Genomic DNA, 23,591 nt, shown 5'->3' with positions numbered 1-23,591 from the left:
GAACATGCCCATAATTATACTTTTACCAATGCCAGTAAAGCCAGTAATACATTTGTCTGCAATAGATGTGTTATCTATTCCCTTAGGAAACTAACAATGAAAATAATTCAAGAGTAATTATCTGGCTTTCACACTTTAAAGATGAGAACACATCCTGGTGTGCTATTCATTAATAACATGGATACATTATATAATTGTGTTTTATCTTTTTTAAAAAGGCATTCATGGTCCCACTGACAGCATATATACATCTCCTATGAATTTTTGGATATCAGTGAATGTTTTCCAGGTTCTACCTTAAAAGAAAATCACATATGGACTTTTGATTATCCGTGGTACTGGGAAGTAATTGAAATTCATAGATTAAACACGTTTCAATCAAACCATTAGCTCAAACTTCTTCCTCACATAACATGTCCTCCGGCTGATTTGCATTTTACCATCCCTTCCCAGGACTTCAACTACCCAGAGCTTATGCTAACGAGAAATGGAAAGGAAAAATAAATAGACAAAGCAGGCAGTAGGAGGAAGGCAATAGGGGTAAAAACAAGACATGGATAAACTGCAAGCTGAGTAATTGGCTGGAGTAAAATGAGCACTTTCAAATACTCAGCTCTTTCGGGAAACAAAACGACTGCATAATTGTCTAAAACCGCAGTCTGACAACCTGAAAACCACTGCACCTCTATTTAATTTACATTCCAGGAAAACTCAGTCAAAGATCCAATTACAATGTATTACCTTGGATGGAATTTGAATACTATATATGCTCATTCCACTTGCCAATTAGTAGTCAACAAGCATGTTATTTTTACCCCAGAAATATTATTCTAATAACAGCTTCCCATTTGGTGCACCAATAGTTCTGGTTGGTACCGGAGCAGGAGCAAGACACAAATCTGAACCATTTAGGGGCTTCTCTAAACACGTTTTAGGAAGCCCTACCCTTAAAGCCTATATGCCATGCACAATACCAACCTTATGGTCATTCGCCTTGTAATCGTTGAACCGAGGCTGGCCGCCTGCCAAGGTGTAGGCATTACCCTCTCTAAATACACTGATCCTCTGAGCAGTCAGCTTAGGGGAGCACAGCTGGGGCCTGGGGACTTCCCCAGACCCATAAACACCATCCATTGGTTCAAGAGACTCTTGCAGAAAACTGTGAGGGTATTCCTCCTTTGGTGACTCTAATTCCTGCCCATCCTCAAAGACCTGCTTCAATACTCGACCACTGTAGGAGGAGGAGATTTTAAATCGTACTTTCCGGGGTTTGCCATCACTCTTCTGATTCAGCTTTTTCTCAGGGTCCTCCATCAGCAGAAAGTTCACCCTGTGGTCTCCAGCCTTCCGTGCAGCTGGTGAAACTTGGGCCTCTGAGAAAAAGGCATTTTATTTTCTCTCCTCCTGCATATAATTAATTCAAGTTGTTGCTAGGGTATGGTCAGTTTACAGCAACTGACACCCATACGTTAAATATTGATAGACCCTCATGAAAAGGCAGGCAATTCTGGTTTGATGGAGTGGATGGAATATAAGACAAGATTAATTCTTGTCATATTCCCAAGCTCACCATGACTTCACCCGAACCCTAGCTTTTCTCAACCTATTGATGAAGAAGTTTATTTAGATTGAACATGTGCCAATTCAATAAGGATCAGACAATCAGTTAACAAGTGTCTTCTTATTATTAGTGATGACAATTAAAATCTAGTGAGCATTTCATAAGTGCCAGAGATTGTTACATGCATTATTTTATTTCATCCTCACAATAACCCTACAAAGAAAATCTTATCTTTGTTTTAAAGAGGGGAAAGTGAGGCTTAGAGCCACTTGTCATTTATCTTCATCATTTGTCTGCTCTATTACACCTAAGTAAGTGACAGAGCAGGGATTTGAACTCAGATCTATCTGACTCCAAAACCCAAGATCAGTCCACATAACCAGAAGTTTTCCAGTTCTGGTTCTAGAAGAGGGAATGAGGTCCTAGGTACAGTGGAGTTTCCTGGGGGCTGCTGCTAAGAACAGGAGAAGGCCAAGGGTCCTGGATTCTGGGCCTTCTCCCCCTACACTAACCAGAGCAGCTCCACTTGGCATGTATTTTATATTTAAGATTTCATTTGCAAGCACAGCACAAGTCCCCACTGCCTGTTGGACTTTGTAAATGCCCGACACTGAACTAGTGGGTGGGGTGAGGAGCACCGAAGCATGTGATCTGGGCCTGAGAACAGTCCTACAATCCCATACAGACCTAACACAGGTGAAATAATAACTTCACGCTTAGAGAGCAAACTGCCCACAGCTGAATCCCAGAATAGCCAGCCACTCTGGGAAGGAAGTAGTCTCTAAGGAGACAAGGATGGAAGAAGGTTTGTAAAGAAAAGGGCCCTTGGGCTGGGTAGAAAAGGGTAGGTTGGATGTGAGGAGCTGAAAGTGGAGTAAATAAAGCCTTTCTCCATGTCTTTGCTACCAGCATCACCATTTACTGAGTTGCCCAAATTGACCCCTCCTGTTCCCCTACAGCCATTCACTTGTATTCTTTTTTTGTTTGTTTGTTTTTTGTTTTTTTTGTTGTTGTTGTTGAGACGGAGTCTCGCTCTGTTGCCAGGTTGGAGTGCAGTGGCACGATCTCAGCTCACTGCAACCTCCGCCTCCTGAGTTCGAGCAATTCTCCTGCCTCAGCCACCCGAGTAGCTGGGACTACAGGCGCATGCCACCATGCCCAGCTAATTTTTGTATTTTTAGTAGAGGTGGGGTTTCACCATGTTGGCCAGGATGGTCTCGATCTCTTGACCTCGTGATCTGCCTGCCTCGGCCTCTCAAAGTGCTGGGATTACAGGCATGAGCCACCGCGCCTATCCCATTCACATGGATTCTTTCACCACCGCCTTCTTTCATCCACCCCTATCACCCTGGCCCTAGGTCAAACCCTCATCACTTTGATTTTTAAAGTTGCAGCTGTCTCCCAAGGACTTCCCTACTCACCCCCAATTCCATTCTCCACATTGATGTGAGAGTGATAGTCCAAAACAACAAGTCCGCAGGTGTCAGTCTCCTGCTGAAAAATCTTTTCCAGTGGATCAGGGCATAAGTCTTAACTTTTCCATGCGACAGGAAAGCCCCTCAAAAACCAGCCTCGCCTTTCTTCCTTTCCAGCCTTGCCCTCTGTCACTCTTCCAAGGGCTGCCTGGGATTGGTGTTCCAGTTACACCAACAAGCTTACCCATTTCTCAAACCCACAAGTTTCTGTCTCTTATCCAGTACTCTGTTTCCTGATTTAGAGCGTCAACCTTCCATTCCTCCTTCAAGTCACACCTCAAATGTCGCTGCTTCTGGGCAGCCTTCCCACCTGCCCCAGGGAGAGTGCCATGGGACTTTCAGACATACCGCCATTCAGGTGCTTCTCACTTTCCCTTGCCTTTTCTATCTTTCCCTCCATTCACCTGTGAACACCTTGCAGTCAAAAGCTGCCCTTACCATCTATCTATTCCCAGTGTTTATCAAAGTGCCCAGTACATAATAGAACTTGGTAATTGTTGAATGAATGACTTCAAGTGAGAGAAACCAAATACACAAAGTTTTTCAAAAAGGAATTGAGCATATTTTGTGTAGAATAGTGAAGAGGGGGCTGGGCGCGGTGGCTCACGCCTGTAATCCCAGCACTTTGGAGGGCCGAGGCAGGTGGATCACGAGGTCAAGAGATCAAGACCATCCTGGCCAACATGGTGAAACCCCATCTCTACTAAAAATACAAAAATTAGCCGGGCATGGTGGCAGGCAAAAATCAGCCGGGCGTGGCGGCAGGTGCCTATAGTCCCAGCTACTTGGGAGGCTGGGGCAGGAGAATCACTTGAACCCAGGAGGCAGAGGTTGCAGTGAGCCAAGATTGCACCACTGCACTCCAGCCTGGTGACAGAGTGAGACTCCATAAAAAAAAAAAAAAAAAAAAAAAGAATAGGGAGAGGTAGGATCAGAAGATTTTTTTTTAATCTACCTTTCTACTAAGGAGAGGTCTCACCATTGTAAATTCCCTGTGTAACTGGTGCAGAAATAGGTGGGAGAAAAGAACTAGGGAAACAATGTTTAAAGAAAAAGAAAGATACACTTTTCATAACATTGTAACTCCCCCAGGATGCAGAGTTGTCTGGGACATACCATCAATGAATTACAGGAGACTGAGACCTTGATCTCTCAGCCCTCATGGCAGCCAGGTGGCCCCCAGGACTACATTAGCCTTATTCATTTACTTCACTATATAGAACAATATCAAGCTGGGCATGGTGGCCCGCATCTGTAATCCCAGCTACTCAGGAGGCTGAGGCAGGAGGGGTGCTTGAGCCCAAGAGTTTGAGACCAGCCTGGGCAACAAAATGAGACTTTGTCTCTACAAAAAGTTTTTAAAAAATTATCTGGGCGTAGTGGTGCATCTCTGTAGTCCCAGCTACTCAGGAGGCTGAGGCAAGAGGATTGCTTGAGCCCAGGAGTTTGAGGCTAAAGTGAGCTACAGTTATACCACTGCACTCCAGTTTAGTTGACAGAGTGAGACCCTGTCTCTTAAAAAATTGTATATATATATACATACATATACATATACACGCATATATATACACATACACACACACACACACACATATAAACGTAACAATTATTATTTTCCTTTTTTTTTTTTTATTTTTGAGACATGGTCTTGCTCTGTCACCCAGGTTGGAGTGCAGTGGTGCAAACTTAGCTCACTGCAACCTCTGCCTCCTGGGCTCAAGCAATCCTCCCTCCTCAGCCTCCTGAGTAGCTGAGACCAAGGCATGCAACAATTATTATTTTCTACGTGTGCCATGCCATGAAAAAGATTGGGAACTCCTAACTAGAAGAATATTTTCTTCTATCTCTCCCAGGAAACAAATATTAATAAATAACCAATAGCCTATCTTCATCTAGAAAAACCAGTGAGCTGACTTCTTGTCAAGTAAAATAACTACTTGTCAAGTAAACATTTTCAATTGCCCAAAAATGAATATCAGTAACAACAACAAAAACAAAGCTGGAGGTGAGTTTTCCAAGTAACATTTCTTCAACACTTTTTTATGCCATTTCCCATGTTCACAGACAGATTTTCAGTGAGCCAACCTAAAATCATGGGAGTTTTGAAACAACCATGTTCATCTGAAAATGTTTAGATGTTGATGTTTCCAGAATAGTCACAAATACACTTCAGGAAGAAGAACAAATTGATAAATCGAAAGCAATTTTGGCAGTATTATCAAAAGCCTTAAAAATATTTATATCCTTGAAACCTCCTAAGAAAGAAAATACTGTAGCTCCATATATCCAAAGGAATCATGGCAAAATGCTAATATCAGTTGACTCTAGCAACTGGGTGGAGGATTTTGAGTGTTTTTTTTTCTTTCCAAGTTTAATCATATTTTACTTGTCTGTGATAAGTTTGTCTTACTTTGATAAGCAAGAATAAAATAAATGAAAAAAGATCCATTCCTTTCTACCCAATTATTTCTCTTCAGAAAATCATTTTAAAGAAAGAAAGATATTTATTTAAAGATACTCCCCAAAACATTATTCATACTGGGAAAAAAACTGAAAACCACCTAAATGTTCAACAGTAGGAATGCCACAATATGAAAAATTATGTAGTCATTTTTAAAAGGTAAACAAAAAAAGGAGAGGAGACACTTGTCGTTAGTAGAAAGGTAGATTTAAAAAAAATCTTCTGATCCTACCTCTTCACTATTCTTTTTTTTTTTTTGAGACAGAGTCTTGCCCTGTTGCCAGGCTGGAACGCAGTGGTGCAATCTTGGCTCACTGCAACCTCTGCCTCCCAGGTTCAAGCAATTCTCCTGCCTCATATGGAAATAATGAGAAAATAATATGGAAACAGGTTTATGATACAAATTAAGTAGAAAAGTTATAACAGATTTTATGTTCTGTGACATAGAATTTATATTATAAAACTGTATAGAAGAGATCTGTTCCAAGATGGCCGAATAGGAACAGCTCCAGTCTGCAGCTCCCAGCGTGATCAACGCAGAAGACAGGAGATTTCTGCATTTCCAACTGAGGTACCTGGTTCATCTCACTAGGACTGGTTGGACAGTGGGTGCAGCCCACGGAGGGCAAGCCAAAGTAGGGCGGGGCATCGCCACACCTGGGAAGTGCAAGGGGTCAGGGAATTTACCTTTCCTAGCCAAGGGAAGCCATGACAGACTGTACCTGGAAAAATGGGACACTCCCGCCCGAATACTGCAGTTTTCCCAAGGTCTAAGCAACTGGCAGACAAGGAGATTCTCTCCTGTGCCTGGCTTAGCGGGTCCCATGCCCATGGAGCCTTGCTCACTGCTAATGCAGCAGTTTGAGATCAAACTGTGAGGCAGCAGCCTGGCTGAGGGAGGGGCGTCCGCCATTGCTGAGGCTTGAGTAGGTAATCAAAGCCACTGGGAAGCTCGAACTGGGCAGAGCCCACCACAGCTCAGCACAGCCTAACGCCTCTATAGACTCCACCTCTGTGGGCAGGGCATAGCTGAACAAAAGGCAGCAGACAGCTTCTGTAGACTTAATCATCCCTGTCTGACAGCTCTGAAGAAAGCAGTGGTTCTCCCAGCATGGCTGTTGAGCTCTGAGAATGGACAGACTGTCTCCTCAAGTGGGTCCCTGACCCCCATGTAGCCTAACGGGGAGACACTTCCCAGTAGGGGCCGACAGACACCTCATATAGGTGGGAGCCCCTCTGGCACAAAGCTTCCAGAGGAAGGATCAGGCAGCAATATTTGCTGTTCTGCAGCATCTGCTGGTGATACCCAGGCAAACAGGGTCTGGGGTGGACCTCCAGCAAACTCCAACAGACCTGCTGCTGAGGAACCTGACTGTTAGAAGGAAAATTAACAAACAGAAAGGAATAGCACCAACATCAACATAAAGGACATCTACACCAAAACCCCATCTGTAGGTCACCAACATCAAAGACCAAAGGTAGATAAAACCACAAAGATAGGGAGAAACCAGAGCAGAAAAGCTGAAAATTCTAAAAACCAGAGCACTCTTCTCCTCCAAAGGATCACAGCTCCTCACCAGCAATGGAACAAAGCTGGAAGGAGAATGACTTTGACAAGTTAACAGAAGTAGGCTTCAGAAGGTTGGTAATAACAAACTTCTCTGAGCTAAAGGAGCATGCTCAAACCCATTGCAAGGAAGATAAAAACCTTGAAAAAAATGTTAGATGAATGGCTAACTAGAATAAACAGTGTACAGAAGACCTTAAATGACCTGATGGTGCTGAAAACCATGGCATGAGAACTTCATGATGCATGCACAAGTTTCAATACCCAATTTGATCAAGTGGAAGAAAGGGTATCAGTGATTGAAGATCAAATGAATGAAATGAAGCAAGAAGACAAGGTTAGAGAAAAAAGAGTAAAAAGAAGAGAACAAAACCTCTAAGAAATATGGGACTATGTGAAAAGACCAAACTGACATTTGATAGGTGTACCTGAAAGTGATGGGGAGAATGAAACCAAGTTGGAAAACACTCTTGAGGATATTATCCAGGAGAACTTCCCCAACCTAGCAAGGCAGGCCAACATTCAAATTCAGGAAATACAGAGAATACCACAAAGATACCCCTCGAGAAGAGCAACCTCAAGACACATAATTGTCAGATTCACCAAGGTAGAAATGAAGGAAAGAATGGTAAGGGCAGCCAGAGAGAAAGGTCAGGTTACCCATAAAGGGAAGCCCATGAGACAAACAGTGGATCTCTCCGCAGAAACCCTATAAGCCAGAAAAGAGTGAGGGCCAATATTCAACATTTAGTTGGGCCAATATTCAACATTATTTTCTTAAAGAAAAGAATTTTCAACCCAGAATTTCATATCCAGCCAAACTAAGCTTCATAAGTGAAGAAGAAATAAAATCTTTAAAGACAAGCAAATGCTGAGAGATTTTGTCACCACCAAACCTGCCTTACAAGAGCTCCAGAGGGAAGCACTAAACATGGAAAGAAATAACCAGTATGAGCCACTGCAAAAACATGCCAAATTGTAAACACCATCAATGCTATGAAGAAACTGTATCAATTAACAGGCAAAATAACCAGCTAACATCATAGTGACAGGATCAAATTCACACAAAACAATATTAACCTTAAATGTAAATGGGCTAAATGCCCAAATTAAAAGACACAGACTGGAAAATTGGATAAAGAGTCAAGCCCCATCAGTGTGCTGTATTCAAGAGACCCATCTCACATGCAGAGACACACATAGGCTCAAAATAAAGGGATGGAGGAAGATCTACCAAGCAAATGGAAAGCAAAAAAAAAAAAGCAGGGGTTGCAATCCTAGTCTCTGATAAAATAGACTTTAAACCTACAAAGATCAAAAGAGACAAAGAAAGCCATTAAATAATGGTAAAAGGATCAATTCAACAAGAAGAGCTAACTATCCTAAATACATATGCACCCAATACAGGAACACCCAGATTGATAAAGCAAGTCCTTAGAGACCTACAAAGAGACTTAGATTCCCACACAATAATAATGGGAGACTTTAACACCCCACTGTCAATATTAGACATATTAATGAGACAGAAGGTTAACAAGGATATCTAGAACTTCAACTCAGCTCTGTACCAAGCAGACCTAATAGACACCTACAGAACTCTCCACCCCAAATCAACAGAATATACATTGTTCTCAGCACCACATTGCACTTATTCTAAAATTGACCACATAAGTAAAGCACACCTCAGCAAACGTAAAAGAACAGAAATCACAAACTTTCTCTCAGACCACAGTGCAATCAAATTTAAACTCAGGATTAAGAAACTCACTCAAAACTGCACAACTACGTGGAAACTGAACAATCTGCTCCTGAATGACTAGTGGGTACATAACGAAATGAAGGCAGAAATAATGATGTTCTTTGAAACCAATGAGAGCAAAGACACAACATACCAGAATCTCTGGGACACATTTAAAGCAGTGTGTAGAGGGAAATTTATAGCACTAAATGCCCACAAGAGAAAGAAGGAAAGATCTAAAATCAACACCCTAACATCACAATAGAAAGAACTAGAGAAGAAAGAGCAAACACATTCAAAAGCTAGCAGTAGGCAAGAAATAACTAAGATCAGAGCAGAACTGAGAGAGATAGAGACACAAAAAAACTCTTCAAAAAATCAATGAATCCAGGAGCTGGTTTTTGAAAAGATCAACAAAATTGATAGACCACTAGCAAGACTAATAAAGAAGAAAAGAGAGAAGAATCAAATAGACGCAATAAAAAATGATAAAGGGGATATCACCACCAATCCCACAGAAATACAAGCTACCATCAGAGAATATGATAAACACGCCTATGCAAATAAACTAGAAAACCTAGAAGAAATGGATAAATTCCTGAACACATTCACCTTCCCAAGACTAAACCAGGAAGAAGTTGAATCTCTGAATAGACCAATAACAGGTTCTGAAATTGAGGCAATAATTAATAGCTTACCAACCAAAAAAAGTCCAGGACCTGATGGATTCACAGCTGGATTCTACCAGAGGTACAAGGAGGAGCTGGTACCATTCCTTCTGGAACTATTCCAATCAATAGAAAAAGCAGGAATCCTCCCTAACTTTATGAGGCCAGCATCATCCTGATACCAAAGCCTGGCAGAGACACAACAAAAAAAGACAATTTTAGACCAGTATCCCTGATGAACATCAGTGCGAAAATTCTCAATAACATACTGGCAAACCAAATCCAGCAGCACATCAAAAAGCTTATCCACCATAATCAAGTCGGCTACATCACTGGGATGCAAGACTGGTTCAACATATGCAAATCAATAAACCTAATCCATCACATAAACAGAACCAATGACAAAAGCCACATGGTTATCTCAATAGATGCAGAAAAGGCCTTCGACAAAATTCAACAGCCCTTCATGCTAAAAACCCTCAATAAACTAGGTATGGATTGAATATATCTCAAAATAATAAGAGCTATTTATGACAAAGCCACAGCCAATATCATACTGAATGGGCAAAAACTGGAAGCATTCCCTTTGAAAACTGGCACAAGCCAAGAATGCCCTCTCTCACCACTCCTATTCAACATAATGTTGGAAGTTCTGGCCAGGGCAATCAGGCAAGAGAAAGAAATAAAGGGTATTCAATTAGGTAAGGAGGAAGTCAAATTGTCCGTGTTTGCAGATGATGTGATTGTATATTTAGAAAACCCCATTGTCTCAGCCCAAAATCGCCTTAAGCTGATAAGCAACTTCAACAGTCTCAGGATACAAAATCAATGTGCAAAAATCACAAGCATTCCTATATACCAATAATAAACAAACAGAGAGCGAAATCATGAGTGAACTCTCATTCACAATTCCTACAAAGAGAATAAAATATCTAGGAATCCAACTTACAAGAGATGTGAAGGACCTCTTCAGGGAGAACTACAAACCAGTGCTCAACGAAATAAAAGAGGACACAAACAAATGGAAGAACATTCCATGCTCATGGACAGGAAGAATCAATATAGTGAAAATGGCCATGCTGTCCAAGGTAATTTATAGATTCAATGCCATCCCCATCAAGCTACCAATGACTTTCTTCACAGAATGGGAAAAAACTACTTTAAAGTTCATATGGAAACAAAAAAGAGCCCACATTTTCAAGAAAATCCTAAGCAAAAGGAACAAAACTGGAGGCATCATGCTACCTGACTTCAAACTATACTACAAGGCTACAGTAACCAAAACAGCATGGTACTGGTACCAAAACAGATATATAGACCAATGGAACAGAACAGAAGCCTCAGAAATAACACTACACATCTACAACCATCTGATCTTTGACAAACTTGACAAAAACAAGAAATGGGATAAGGATTCCCTATTTAATAAATGGTGCTGGGAAAACTGGCTAGCCATATGTAGAAATCTGAAACTGGATCCCTTCCTTACACCTTATACAAAAATTAATTCAAGATGGATTAAAGACTTAAATGTTAGACTTAAAACCATAAAACCCCTAGAAGAACACCCAGGCAATACCATTCAGGACATAGGCACGGGCAAGGACTTCATGACTAAAACACCAAAAGCAATGACAATGAAAGCCAAAATAGACAAACGGTATCCAATTAAACTAAAGAGCTCCTGCACGCCAGAAGAAACTACCATCAGAGTGGACAGGCAACCTACAGAATGGGAGAAAATTTTTGCAATCTACCCATCTGACAAAGGGTTAATATCCAGAATCTACAATGAACTCAAACAAATTTACAAGAAAAAAGCAAACAACCCCATCAAAAAGTGGGCAAAGGATATGAACAGACACTTCTCAAAAGAAGACATTTATGCAGTCAACAGACACATGAAAGAATGCTCATCATCACTGGTCATCGGAGAAATACAAATCAAAACCACAATGAAATACCATCTCACGCCAATTAGAATAGTGGTCATTAAAAAGTCAGGAAACAACAGATGCTGGAGAGGATGTGAAGAAGTAGGAACGGTTTTACACTGTTGGTGGGAGTGTAAATTAGTTCAACCATTGTGGAAGACAGTGTGGCAATTCCTCAAGGATCTAGAACTAGAAATAGCATTTGACCCAGCAATCCCATTACTGGGTATATAACCAAAGGATTATAAATCATGTTACTATAAAGACACATACACACGTATGTTTATTGTGGCACTATTCACAATAGCAAAGACTTGGAACAAACTCAAATGTCCATCAATGATAGACTGGATTAAGAAAATGTGGCATATATACACCATGGAATACTATGCAGCCATAAAAAAGGATGAGTTCATGTCCTTTGCAGGGACATGGATGAAGCTGGAAACCATCATTCTCAGCAAACTATCACAAAGACAGAAAACCGAACACCATATGTTCTCACTCATAGTTGAGAATTGAACAATGAGAACACTTGGACACAGGACAGGGAACATCACACACCAGGGCCTGTTGGGTCGTGGGGAGAGGGGGGAGGGATAGCATTAGGAGAGATACCTAGTGTAAATGACAAGTTGATGGGTGCAGCAAACGAACATGGCACATATATACCTATGCATCAAATCTGCATGTTGTGCACTTGTACCCTAGAACTTAAAGTATAATAAAAAAAAGAAAAAGAAAAAACCCTGTATAGAAAAGCGACTAAAAGTAAATATATTAAAATGCTAACAGTGGTTCTATTTAAAAGGGAGATTAAGGGTGATTTTTACACTTTTTCACATTTTTCTGTATTTTTCTAAATTTTCCATAATGAGCAAGTACTAATTTTAATATTAAAATAATGGTTTTTGTTAAGTAAACTGTACCTAAAACTTATGCAATTGGTGGGAAATACTTAAATCCTCAACATTTTGCATTTTTCCTTTGGCTGAATTCAATAATAGGAAATCATGTAACTTTATTGTAAAAAATATATTTTGGGTGCCATTTTAATGCAAAAAGAAATGACTTTAACTTAAGCCAAACTCATGGAGGAGCTGATTACTCAGGATTGTACCCAGCTGCAAAAAAATTCAATGGGTTATTGAAAGTAGAGGTGACAGCCAGGCACAGTGGCTCATGCCTGTAATCCTAGCACTTTGGGAGGCTGAGGCAGGTGGCTTGATTGAGCCCAGGAGTTCAAGACCAGCCTGGGCAAGTTGGCAAAACCCCATCTCTATGAAAAATATAAAAATTAGCCTGGCATGCCTGTAGTCCCAGCTATTCAGGAGGCTGAGGTGGAGTGAAAGGATCACCTGAGCCCAGGAGGTCACAGCAGTAGTCAGCCAAGATCGCACCACTGCACTCCAGCCTGGGTGACAGAGTGAGACCCAAAGTTGACTTATGTAGTAATAACATCCTTCATCATAAAATCTCAGTATGGAGCACAATACTTTTGTAAAACTCTGATGGACATTTAAGCAAGTGATTAAACTTGATATCACTAATGGTGGGACAAACGTATTATGTCTCCTGATGTGATGCTTCATTTACAAACACATAAAAATCTTGATGGTGAGAGGGGTGCTATTTACAATTACAGCAGGACAGGAAGCAAAGTGGAATAAACCCCACCTATGAAGTATTCTGGACAAAAATCTTCAATATTTAAGCAAGCTTAGGTTTTGGTTTACAAGAAGTATAGAGAATAGAGGAATGGTTAAGTGGCCCAGAAGGAAGCAACCAGACAAAACCACTCTGTGGGACATCCTACAAGACACAGGTCTCATCAAAAAGTCAATATATCAAGGAAAAAATGCTGCAGATAGAAAAAGCATTCTAGATTTAAAGAGAATAAAGAAAAATAACCAAGTGCAATATATCAACCTAGATTTCTTCCTGGGGAAATTTTACTCTAGGGCTGGTATTAATATCAGAAGGAACTAGAGAATTATTGTTGGTTTTCTTAGGCAAGATAATGTTATGTAATTATATGGGAGAGGGGCATACATGCTGAAATATTTAAGGTGAAATATCTATGTCTGTAATTTATTATTAAAAATTTTATCCCCTCAATATATATGCCTATTTAAATAATGTATGCATATATGGTATACAAAGTAAAAATGAAAAAAGTGTTCACAATGCTTGATAGCTGCTTATTTGACTATTCCTCCAATTTTTGTATGTTTGAAACGTTTATAATAAAAATTGAAGAGAAATGATGCTGTTTTAAAAATACTCACATTCCAAGCACTTGGGAGTTGGGAAAAAAATATTCACAGATACCTAGGTTTGCTTTTTTGCATTTTCATTTAGACCCTAGTGTATTCTGAATCTTTTTAGGAGTAGAATTTGTATCCTATCTGTCTGACATCATTTACTGGACGCTATTTTTATGTGTATTTTGGGATTTAGGAGATTATATTAGATATGTGTCTTGATGAAAGAAATGTGCAATTATTGCAAATTGAGTATGAACATTATCCTTTAGCGATCTTTCCACATCTAACATTTCTAATCAGAGTAGGGCTTATAAATTAAACATATCCTTTTAATCTGCTCATACATTATCATGCAGCATGTGTGTGTGTCTGTGTGTGTGTGTGTGTGTGTGTGTGTGTGTGTGTGTATTTAAACTCCAGCATGGCATTTTTCTTTGAAATACTGTTATGGCAGAAGGTTATTATAGTTATTGATCATTTGTAGAGAGCTGTAAGAGTTCATAGGACTTTATTAAAATATGAAGAACAAAAACTAAGTTTATAGTCTGCCTCTATTCCACCACCACCCCTCAGAACTTTCTAGGGCAACGTTTCAAGAGACAATTATATTTCACCACCACTTTTTTTCTTTTTCTCTCAAGGTTATCTAAGCTCCTTCTGGAGTGGGTGTTTCATTGTGGTCCTAGGTGTCATGGGAGAGAGTCTGGTGGCTTGTTCCATGTTTCTCCCTCTGATGAGGAGTCCAGCCCATCTAAAGTGTAGGATCAAGGGGCTCTGCTTAGAAAGTAAGACATTTTCTCAAAGTACAACTTACAGAGCTAGTAGTTATTTTGGGGTGAAAATGCTAATAATATAAGTTTGGAAAATGCTGAGTTAAGCCAGGTTAAACTGATTTCTTTACTGAACGACTTCTTAGAATGTTTAAGATACTAATATACTTTGTCAATCTCCACTGAGGAATACACCATTTCCAAAATGCAGTGCAGACAAAACTTTTCTTCTTTTTGGAATTTGATTTCATGAGGTCAGTATTCTGAGGAAAATAGTCTAAGAGATGCTGTTCTGAAAGGCTTCCCCCTTTAAAAATTCCCTCCACCTCCCATTCATACCCCTTCATAATGAAAAACAGCTACTGCTTACTGGGCATGTTCTACATAAGAAAAAGGTATTTCACAGTTGGGAAAACTGAAAACCGAAGTGCAGAGAGGTTAAGTTATCTGCCAGGCATCCCACAGTCATGAAATGTTAGTCATCTGAGCCCAAAGTTCATGCTTCTCGTCATTAATGCTTCTATCTCACATCATGAAATTGACCATTTGGAAAACAAAAGATAATTCCTTTAAAATGAGGAGAAAATGATTTTAACTAGTCTCATCATATTCTAGAATCCATAACAGGCTTCTGAATATACGATCAGTGCAGCCTCTTGGTTGCTGGGTGTCACTTAGCTACCTATGGCGTTTGGTTCTCTAAGCTCTGCCTCAGGGGATATCCCACAGTTTGCTTTGAAAGGTAGCACCTGCAATATCTGTAAATCTCCAGAATGGAGAGATAGGCCAGTTTCCTTGTGCTTTGAAATGCCTTTTCCTCACTGCCTCTGAGCAGCACTGGCAGGAGTCTTTGCATCACAGGCCAAACTCCCCACGTCAGAATGTAAAGGGAAGGTTACCAGAGGACCCAGCAGACGAGGAGTGTGGTGGAAAAACATCCACCCTGCCAGAAACCACAGGCCAAAATCTGGGACTTCATTAAAAAATAATCATCACTTGAGATTATTCTACTATTCAAAAACCCTGTCCCGGGGGCCCCTGGTTTGCCTACTAGAGAACAAGGGACAAATTTTTCTAACTCCTCCTTCATTTCTAACTTACCATGCGTTCCTATCACACCAAAAAGCAAAAAGAGATCTCAGAGGCTGAAAAATGGCCCTGAGTTTTCTCTATTCCAGCCCTCTCCAATAATACTATAAGGTAAGCCACATATGTATTTTTAGATTTTCCAGTAGTAACATTGAGAAAGCAAAAATATACAGATGAAATTAATTTTATTAATATTTACTTAATCCAATATATCCAAAATGTTATCATTGCAACATGTAATCCAGTATAAGAAAGATATTCATTAGCTATTTTACGTTCTTTTTTTCCTACTAAACCCTTTAATTCCTGTGTATTTTACTTAGCATCTCAATTCATTTACTAGACTTTCTGTTAGAAGTATTTGATCTCTATTCAGATTTCATAAAATTTATATTGACATAGTAGATTCACATACCCAAGTTGTTCCAATCATATTTAAAAGTTTTTCAATAACTGAACTGATCATCAATTTTAAATTTTATATGTAAATCAAATTAAAATTTTATTTTAATTTTTTCTTTGAGACAGGATCTCACTCTGTTGCCCAGGCTGGAGTGCAGTGGCGCGATCATAGCTCACTTGCAGCCCTGAACTCCTAGGCTCAGCCAATCCTCCTGCTTCAGCCTCTTGAGGAGATGGGACCACAGGTGTGTGCCACCAAACCTGGCTATTTTTAAATTTTTTTTATAGACATAGTGTCTCCCTGTTGTCCAGGTTTAAATTAAAATTCTAGTCATTTAGTCCCACTAGCTACATTTCAAGGCCAGTAGTCACTTAATACTTGTGGCTACCCTATTAGACAGCTAGTCAAACGTTCTTGATGAGGCCTGTAGTGCCCCCTAGAGGACATTATGGAAATTTGTGGAAACATTTATTTTTAGTTTTGTACTCAAAATGAATGAACACCACAGACATTTCGTGGGTGAGAGGCTAGGGATGTTAGACATCCTCCAATATGAAGAGCAATTCTACACAACAAAAATTGTCTCTCACCTCAGACTTCTGAGAAGATAAAACACCTGTTTATAATTATCTGTGCCTAGAACATAGCTGTTTGTCTATTTATTTTATTTGTGGGAGTGGGGAGCTTAGCTTTGACATATAGCACATTTGGGGGAACTGAAAATGCACACAAATTAAAGAAATTTTGTGCTTTGTCTTGTTCAGAGTTCTACCAAGAGTTGTCCACCATTTTGTAAAATTATTTCACTGGTTGAAATACCGTAACTGTTTCAGAAAGCATTTGTGGCCATCCCAATCACAGGGATCCTAGACATACACAGAGCACCTATTTTACAATAACTTCTAGGGAAATCACATCCAAGCATTTGTTTTTAAAATATGTAGTATTTTATATCAATTACTTTCCTTTTATTTCTCTTTATATTAAAGCAATGGCATTATATTGGTTTTTTGAAGTTATATTTGTAGGTAATTGTTTAATTTATCAGATTTATTCCAGAATAGTGCAGAGGGTTAGGAAGTAAGTGTTACTGAAAGCATCCCTTATGTCTGATGGATTAAGAGCCACTGCTCTAGTAAGCATGGCTAGTTAAAGCTGATGAAGACTCTGCCACCTGCAGAGAGGAGAGGGAACTCAGGCTACATCATGGAATGCACTGGGAAAGGATGTGATTGTGTGGCTCCAGAGGACAGGAAAGAGCTGTTTCAATTAAACAAATACATACTTTGTATCTACTAAGTCTAAAGCATGGGGTCCTGGAAGATAGGGCTACAGCAGCAACCCAAACAACATGAGCCTTCTCCCAAGGTGCTCACAGTGGAGTGTAGACAAATATGTGGGTCTGGGGAAGTAGGGATCAGGCCAAGTGGGCAAGGACAATCCACTGCTCAGAGACCCCCTGATCCATTTCAAACCTCTCCGCTAACAACCTGTGCAGGTTACTTGATCTGGGAGAATGTAACAAGGTGCCAAGGTTTTGGCACATATGCTTAATTTTTTTCAAAATTTATACTGGCTTGTGGGGGTGGAGCCAAGATGGCCGAATAGGAACAGCTCCGATCTACAGCTCCCAGCGTGAGCGACACAGAAGATGGGTGATTTCTGCATTTCCATCTGAGGTACCGGGTTCATCTCACTAGGGAGTGCCAAACAGTGGGCGCAGGACAGTCGGTGAAGCGCACCATGCGCGAGCCAAAGCAGGGCGAGGCATTGCCTCACTCGGGAAGCGCAAGGGGTCAGGGAGTTCCCTTTCCTAGTCAAAGAAAGGGGTGACAGGCAGCATCTGGAAAATGGGGTCACTCCCACCCTAGTACTGCACTTTTCCAACGGGCTTGGAAAACGGTACACCAGGAGATTGTGTCCCGCACCTGGCTCGGAGGGTCCTACGCCCACGGAGTCTCGCTGATTGCTAGCACAGCAGTCTGAGATCAAACTGCAAGGCAGCGAGGCTGGGGGAGGGGCGCCCGCCATTGCCCAGGTTTGCTTAGGGAAACAAAGCAGCCAGGAAGCTTGAACTGGGTGGAGCCCACCACTGCTCAAGGAGGCCCTGCCTGCCTCTGTAGGCTCCACCTCTGGGGGCAGGGCACAGACAAACAAAAAGTCAGCAGTAACCTCTGCAGACTTAAATGTCCCTGTCTGACAGCTTTGAAGAGAGTAGTAGTTCTCCCAGCATGCAGCTGGAGATCGGAGAACAGGCAGACTGCCTCCTAAAGTGGGTCCCTGACACCCAAGCAGCCTAAATGGGAGGCACCCCCCAGTAGGGACAGACTGATACCTCACTCGGCCAGGTACTCCTCTGAGACAAAACTTCCAGAGGAACGATCAGACAGCTGAATTTGCAGTTCACGAAAATCCACTGTTCTGCAGCCACTGCTGCTGACACTCAGCCAAACAGAGTCTGGAGTGGACCTCTAGCAAACTCCAACAGACCTGCAGCTGAGGGTCCTGTCTGTTAGAAGGAAAACTAACAAACAGAAAGGACACCCACACCAAAAACCCATCTGTACATCACCATCATCAAAGACCAAAAGTAGAAAAAAACTACAAAGACGGGGAGAAAACAGAGCAGAAAAACTGGAAACTCTAAAAAGCAGAGTGCCTCTCCTCCTCCAAAGGAACGCAGTTCCTCAACAGCAACGGAACAAAGCTGGACGGAGAATGACTTTGACGAGTTGAGAGAAGAAGGCTTCAGACGATCAAACTACTCCAAGCTACAGGAGGAAATTCAAACCAATGGCAAAGAAGTTAAAAACTCTGAAAAAAAATTAGACGAATGTATAACTAAAATAACCAATGCAGAGAAGTGCTTGAAGGAGCTGATAGAGCTGAAAGCCAAGTTTCGAGAACTACATGAAGAATGCAGAAGCCTCAGTAGCCAATGCAATCAACTGGAAGAAAGGGTATCAGTGATGGAAGATGAAATGAATGAAATGATGTGACAAGGGAAGTTTAGAGAAAAAAGAATAAAAAGAAATGAACAAAGCCTCCAAGAAATATGAGACTATGTGAAAAGACCAAACCTATGTCTGATTGGTGTACCTGAAAGTGACGGGAAGAATGGAACTAAGTTGGAAAACACTCTGTAAGATATTATCCAGGAGAACTTCCCCAATCTAGCAAGGCAGGCCAACATTCAGATTCAGGAAATACAGAGAACGCCACAAAGACACTCCTCGAGAAGAGCAACTCCAAGACACATAATTGTCAGATTCACCAAAGTTGAAATGAAGGAAAAAATGTTAAGGGCAGCCAGAGAGAAAGGTCGGGTTACACACAAAGGGAAGCCCATCAGACTAACAGCTGATCTCTCAGCAGAAACTCTACAAGCCAGAAGAGAGTGGGGGCTGATATTCAACATTCTTGAAGAAAAGAATTTTCAACCCAGAATTTTATATCCAGCCAAACTAAGCTTCATAAGTGAAGGAGAAATAAAATACTTTACAGACAAGCAAATGCTGAGAGATTTTGTCACCACCAGGCCTGCCCTAAAAGAGCTCCTGAAGGAAGCACTAAACATGGAAAGGAACAACCGGTACCAGCCGCTGCAAAAACATGCCAAATTGTAAAGACCATCGAGGCTAGGAAGAAACTGCATCAACTAACGAGCAAAATAACCAACTAATATCATAATGACAGGATCACATTCACACATAACAATATTAACTTTAAATGTAAATGGGCTAAATGTTCCAATTAAAAGACACAGACTGGCAAATTGGATAAGGAGTCAAGACCCATCAGTGTGCTGTATTCAGGAAACCCATCTCACATGCAGAGGCACACATAGACTCAAAATAAAGGGATGGAGGAAGATCTACCAAGCAAATGGAAAACAAAAAAAGGCAGGGGTTGCAATCCTAGTCTCTGATAAAATAGACTTTAAACCAACAAAGATCAAAAGGGACAAAGAAGGCCATTACATAATGGTAAAGGGATCAATTCAACAAGAAGAGCTAACTATCATAAATATATATGCACCCAATACAAGAGCACCCAGATTCATGAAGCAAGTCCTGAGTGACCTACAAAGAGACTTAGACTCCCACACAATAATAATGGGAGATTTTAACACCCCACTGTCAACATTAGACTGATCAATGAGACAGAAACTTAACAAGGATACCCAGGAATTGACTCAGCTCTGCACCAAGCAGACCTAATAGACATCTACAGAACTCTCCACCTCAAATCAACAGAATATACATTTTTTTCAGCACCACACCACACTCATTCCAAAATTGACCACACAGTTGGAAGTAAAGCTCTCCTCAGCAAATGTAAAAGAATAGAAATTATAACAAACTGTCTCTCAGACCACAGTGCAATCAAACTAGAACTCAGGATTAAGAAACCCACTCAAAACCGTTCAACTACATGGAAACTGAACAACCTGCTCCTGAATGACTACTGGGTACATAATGAAATGAAGGCAGAAATAAAGATGTTCTTTGAAACCAATGAGAACAAAGATACAACATACCAGAATCTCCGGGACACATTCAAAGCAGTGTGTAGAGGGAAATTTATAGCACTAAATGCCCACAAGAGAAAACAGGAAAGATCCAAAATTGACACCCTAACATCACAATTAAAAGAACTAGAAGAGCAAGAGCAAACACATTCAAAATCTAGCAGAAGGCAAGAAATAACTAAAATCAGAGCAGAACTGAAGGAAATACAGACACAAAAAACCCTTCAAAAAATTAATGAATCCAGGAGCTGGTTTTTTTAAAAGATCAACAAAATGGATAGATTGCTAGCAAGACTAATAAAGAAGAAAAGAGAGAAGAATCAAATAGACACAATAAAAAATTATAAAGGGGATATCACCACCCATCCCACAGAAATACAATCTACTACCATCAGAGAATACTACAAACACCTCTATGCAAATAAACTAGAAAATCTAAAAGAAATGGATAAATTCCTCTACAAATACACCCTCCCGAGACTAAACCAGGAAGAAGTTGAATCTCTAAATAGACCAATAACAGGCTCTGAAATTGTGGCAATAATCAATAGCCTACCAATCAGAAAGAGTACAGGACCTGATGGATTCACAGCTGAATTCTACCAGAGGTACAAGGAGGAACTGGTACCATTCCTTCTGAAACTATTCCATCAATAGAAAAAGAGGGAATCCTCTCTAATACATTTTATGAGGCCAGCATCATCCTGATACCAAAGCCTGGCAGAGACACAACCAAAAAGGAGAATTTCAGACCAATGTCCTTGATGAACATTGATGCAAAAATCCTCAATAAAATACTGGCAAACCAAATCCAGCAGCACATCAAAAAGCTTATCCACCATGATCAAGTGGGCTTTATCCCTGGGATGCAAGGCTGGTTCAACATATGCAAATCAATAAATGTAATCCAGCATATAAAAACAACCAAAGACAAAAACCACATGATTATCTCAATAGATGCAGAAAAGGCTTTGACAAAATTCAACAACCCTTCATGCTAAAATCTCTCAATAAATTAGGTATTGATGGAGTGTATCTCAAAATAATAAGAGCTATCTGTGACAAACAGCCAATATCATACTGAATGGGCAAAAACTGGAAGCATTCCCTTTGAAAACGGGCACAAGACAGGGATGCCCTCTCTCACCACTCCTATTCAACATAGTGTTGGAAGTTCTAGCCAGGGCAATCAGGCAGGAAAAGAAAATAAAGGGTATTCAATTAGGAAAAGAGGAAGTCAAATTGTCCCTGTTTGCAGATGACATGATTGTATATCTAGAAAACCCCATTGTCTCAGCCCAAAATCTCCTTAAGCGATAAGCAACTTCAGCAAAGTCTCAGGATACAAAATCAATGTACAAAAATCACAAGCATTCTTGTACACCAATCACAGACAAACAGAGAGCCAAATCATGAGTGAACTCCCATTCACAATTGCTTCAAGGAGAATAAAATACCTAGGAATCCAACTTACAAGGGACGTGAAGGACCTCTTCAAGGAGAACTACAAACCACTGCTCAATGAAATAAAAGAGGATACAAACAAATGGAAGAACATTCCATGCTCATGGGTTGGAAGAATCAATATCGTGAAAATGGCCATACTGCCCAAGGTAATTTATAGATTCAATGCCATCCCCATCAAGCTACCGATTACTTTCTTCACAGAATTGGAAAAAACCACTTTAAAGTTCATATGGAACAAAAAAGAGCCCACATCACCAAGTCAATCCTAAGCCAAAAGAACAAAGCTGGAGGTATCACACTACCTGACTTTAAACGGTACTACAAGGCTACAGTAACCAAAACAGCATGGTACTGTTACCAAAACAGAGACGTAGATCAATAGAACAGAACAGAGCCCTCAGAAATGATGCCACATATCTACAACTATCTGATCTTTGACAAACCTGACAAAAACAAGCAATGGGAAAAGGATTCCCTATTTAATAAATGGTGCTGGGAAAACTGGCTAGCCATATGTAGAAAGCTGAAACTGGATCCCTTCCTTACACCTTATACAAAAATTAATTCAAGATGGATTAAAGACTTACATGTTAGACCTAAAACCATAAAAACCCTAGAAGAAAACCTAGGCAATACCATTCAGGACATAGTCATGGGCAAGCAACGGCAACAAAAGCCAAAATTGACAAATGGGATCTAATTAAACTAAAGAGCTTCTGCACAGCAAAAGAAACTACCATCAGAATGAACAGGCAACCTACAAAATGGGAGAAAATTTTTGCAATCTACTCATCTGACAAAGGGCTAATATCCAGAATCTACAATGAACTCAAACAAATTTACAAGAAAAAAACAAACAACCCCATCAAAAAGTGGGCAAAGGACATGAACAGACACTTCTCAAAAGAAGACATTTATGCAGCCAAAAAACACATGAAAAAATGCTCATCATCACTGGCCATCAGAGAAATGAAAATCAGAACCACAATGAGATACTACCTCACACCAGTTAGAATGGCCATCATTCAAAAGTCAGGAAACAACAGGTGCTGGAGAGGATGTGGAGAAATAGGAACACTTTTACACTGTTGGTGGGACTGTAAACTAGTTCAACCATTGTGGAAGTCAGTGTGGCGATTCCTCAGGGATCTAGAACTAGAAATACCATTTGACCCAGCCATCCCATTACTGGGTATATACCCAAAGGACTATAAATCATGCTGCTATAAAGACACATGCACACGTATGTTTATTGCGGCACTATTCACAATAGCAAAGACTTGGAACCAACCCAAATGTCCAACAACGATAGATTGGATTAAGAACATGTGGCACATATACACCATGGAATAGTATGTAGCCATAAAAAATGATGAGTTCATGTCCTTTGTACAGACATGGATGAAACTGGAAACCATCATTCTCAGTAAACTATCACAAGGATGAAAAACCAAACACTGCATGTTCTCACTCATAGGTAGGGATTGAACAATGAGAACACATGGACACAGGAAGGGGAACATCACACACCGGTGACTGTTGTGGGGTCGGGGGAAGGGGGAGGGACAGCATTAGGAGATATACCTAATGCTAAATGATGAGTTAATGGGTGCAGCACACCAACATGGCATATGGATACATATGTAACAAACCTGCACAT

The 23,591-nt window shown here is 40.4% G+C and overlaps 1 protein-coding gene across 4 annotated transcripts in view; it reads right to left on the bottom strand.

Moving 5' to 3' along the window:
• Positions 1-23,591, bottom strand: part of GRXCR2 (glutaredoxin and cysteine rich domain containing 2) — a 192,273-nt gene that overhangs the window by 11,957 nt on the left and 156,725 nt on the right. Inside the window, exon 1 of one of the 4 annotated variants that reach the window (XM_055285793.1) lies at positions 979-1,360. The exons of the other annotated variants lie outside the window; for them this stretch is intronic. Coding sequence (XP_055141768.1) covers positions 979-1,314 — 336 coding nt within the window. The 5' untranslated portion in view covers positions 1,315-1,360. Of the gene's footprint in view, positions 1-978; positions 1,361-23,591 lie in introns of those variants that run through there. 4 annotated transcript variants of the gene reach the window in all.

The sequence above is a fragment of the Symphalangus syndactylus genome, chromosome 7 (assembly GCF_028878055.3).
Source record: "Symphalangus syndactylus isolate Jambi chromosome 7, NHGRI_mSymSyn1-v2.1_pri, whole genome shotgun sequence".
Taxonomy (NCBI): domain Eukaryota; kingdom Metazoa; phylum Chordata; class Mammalia; order Primates; family Hylobatidae; genus Symphalangus; species Symphalangus syndactylus.
Note: the sequence above shows the minus strand (reverse complement) of the source record. Positions and strands in the feature narration are given on the sequence as shown.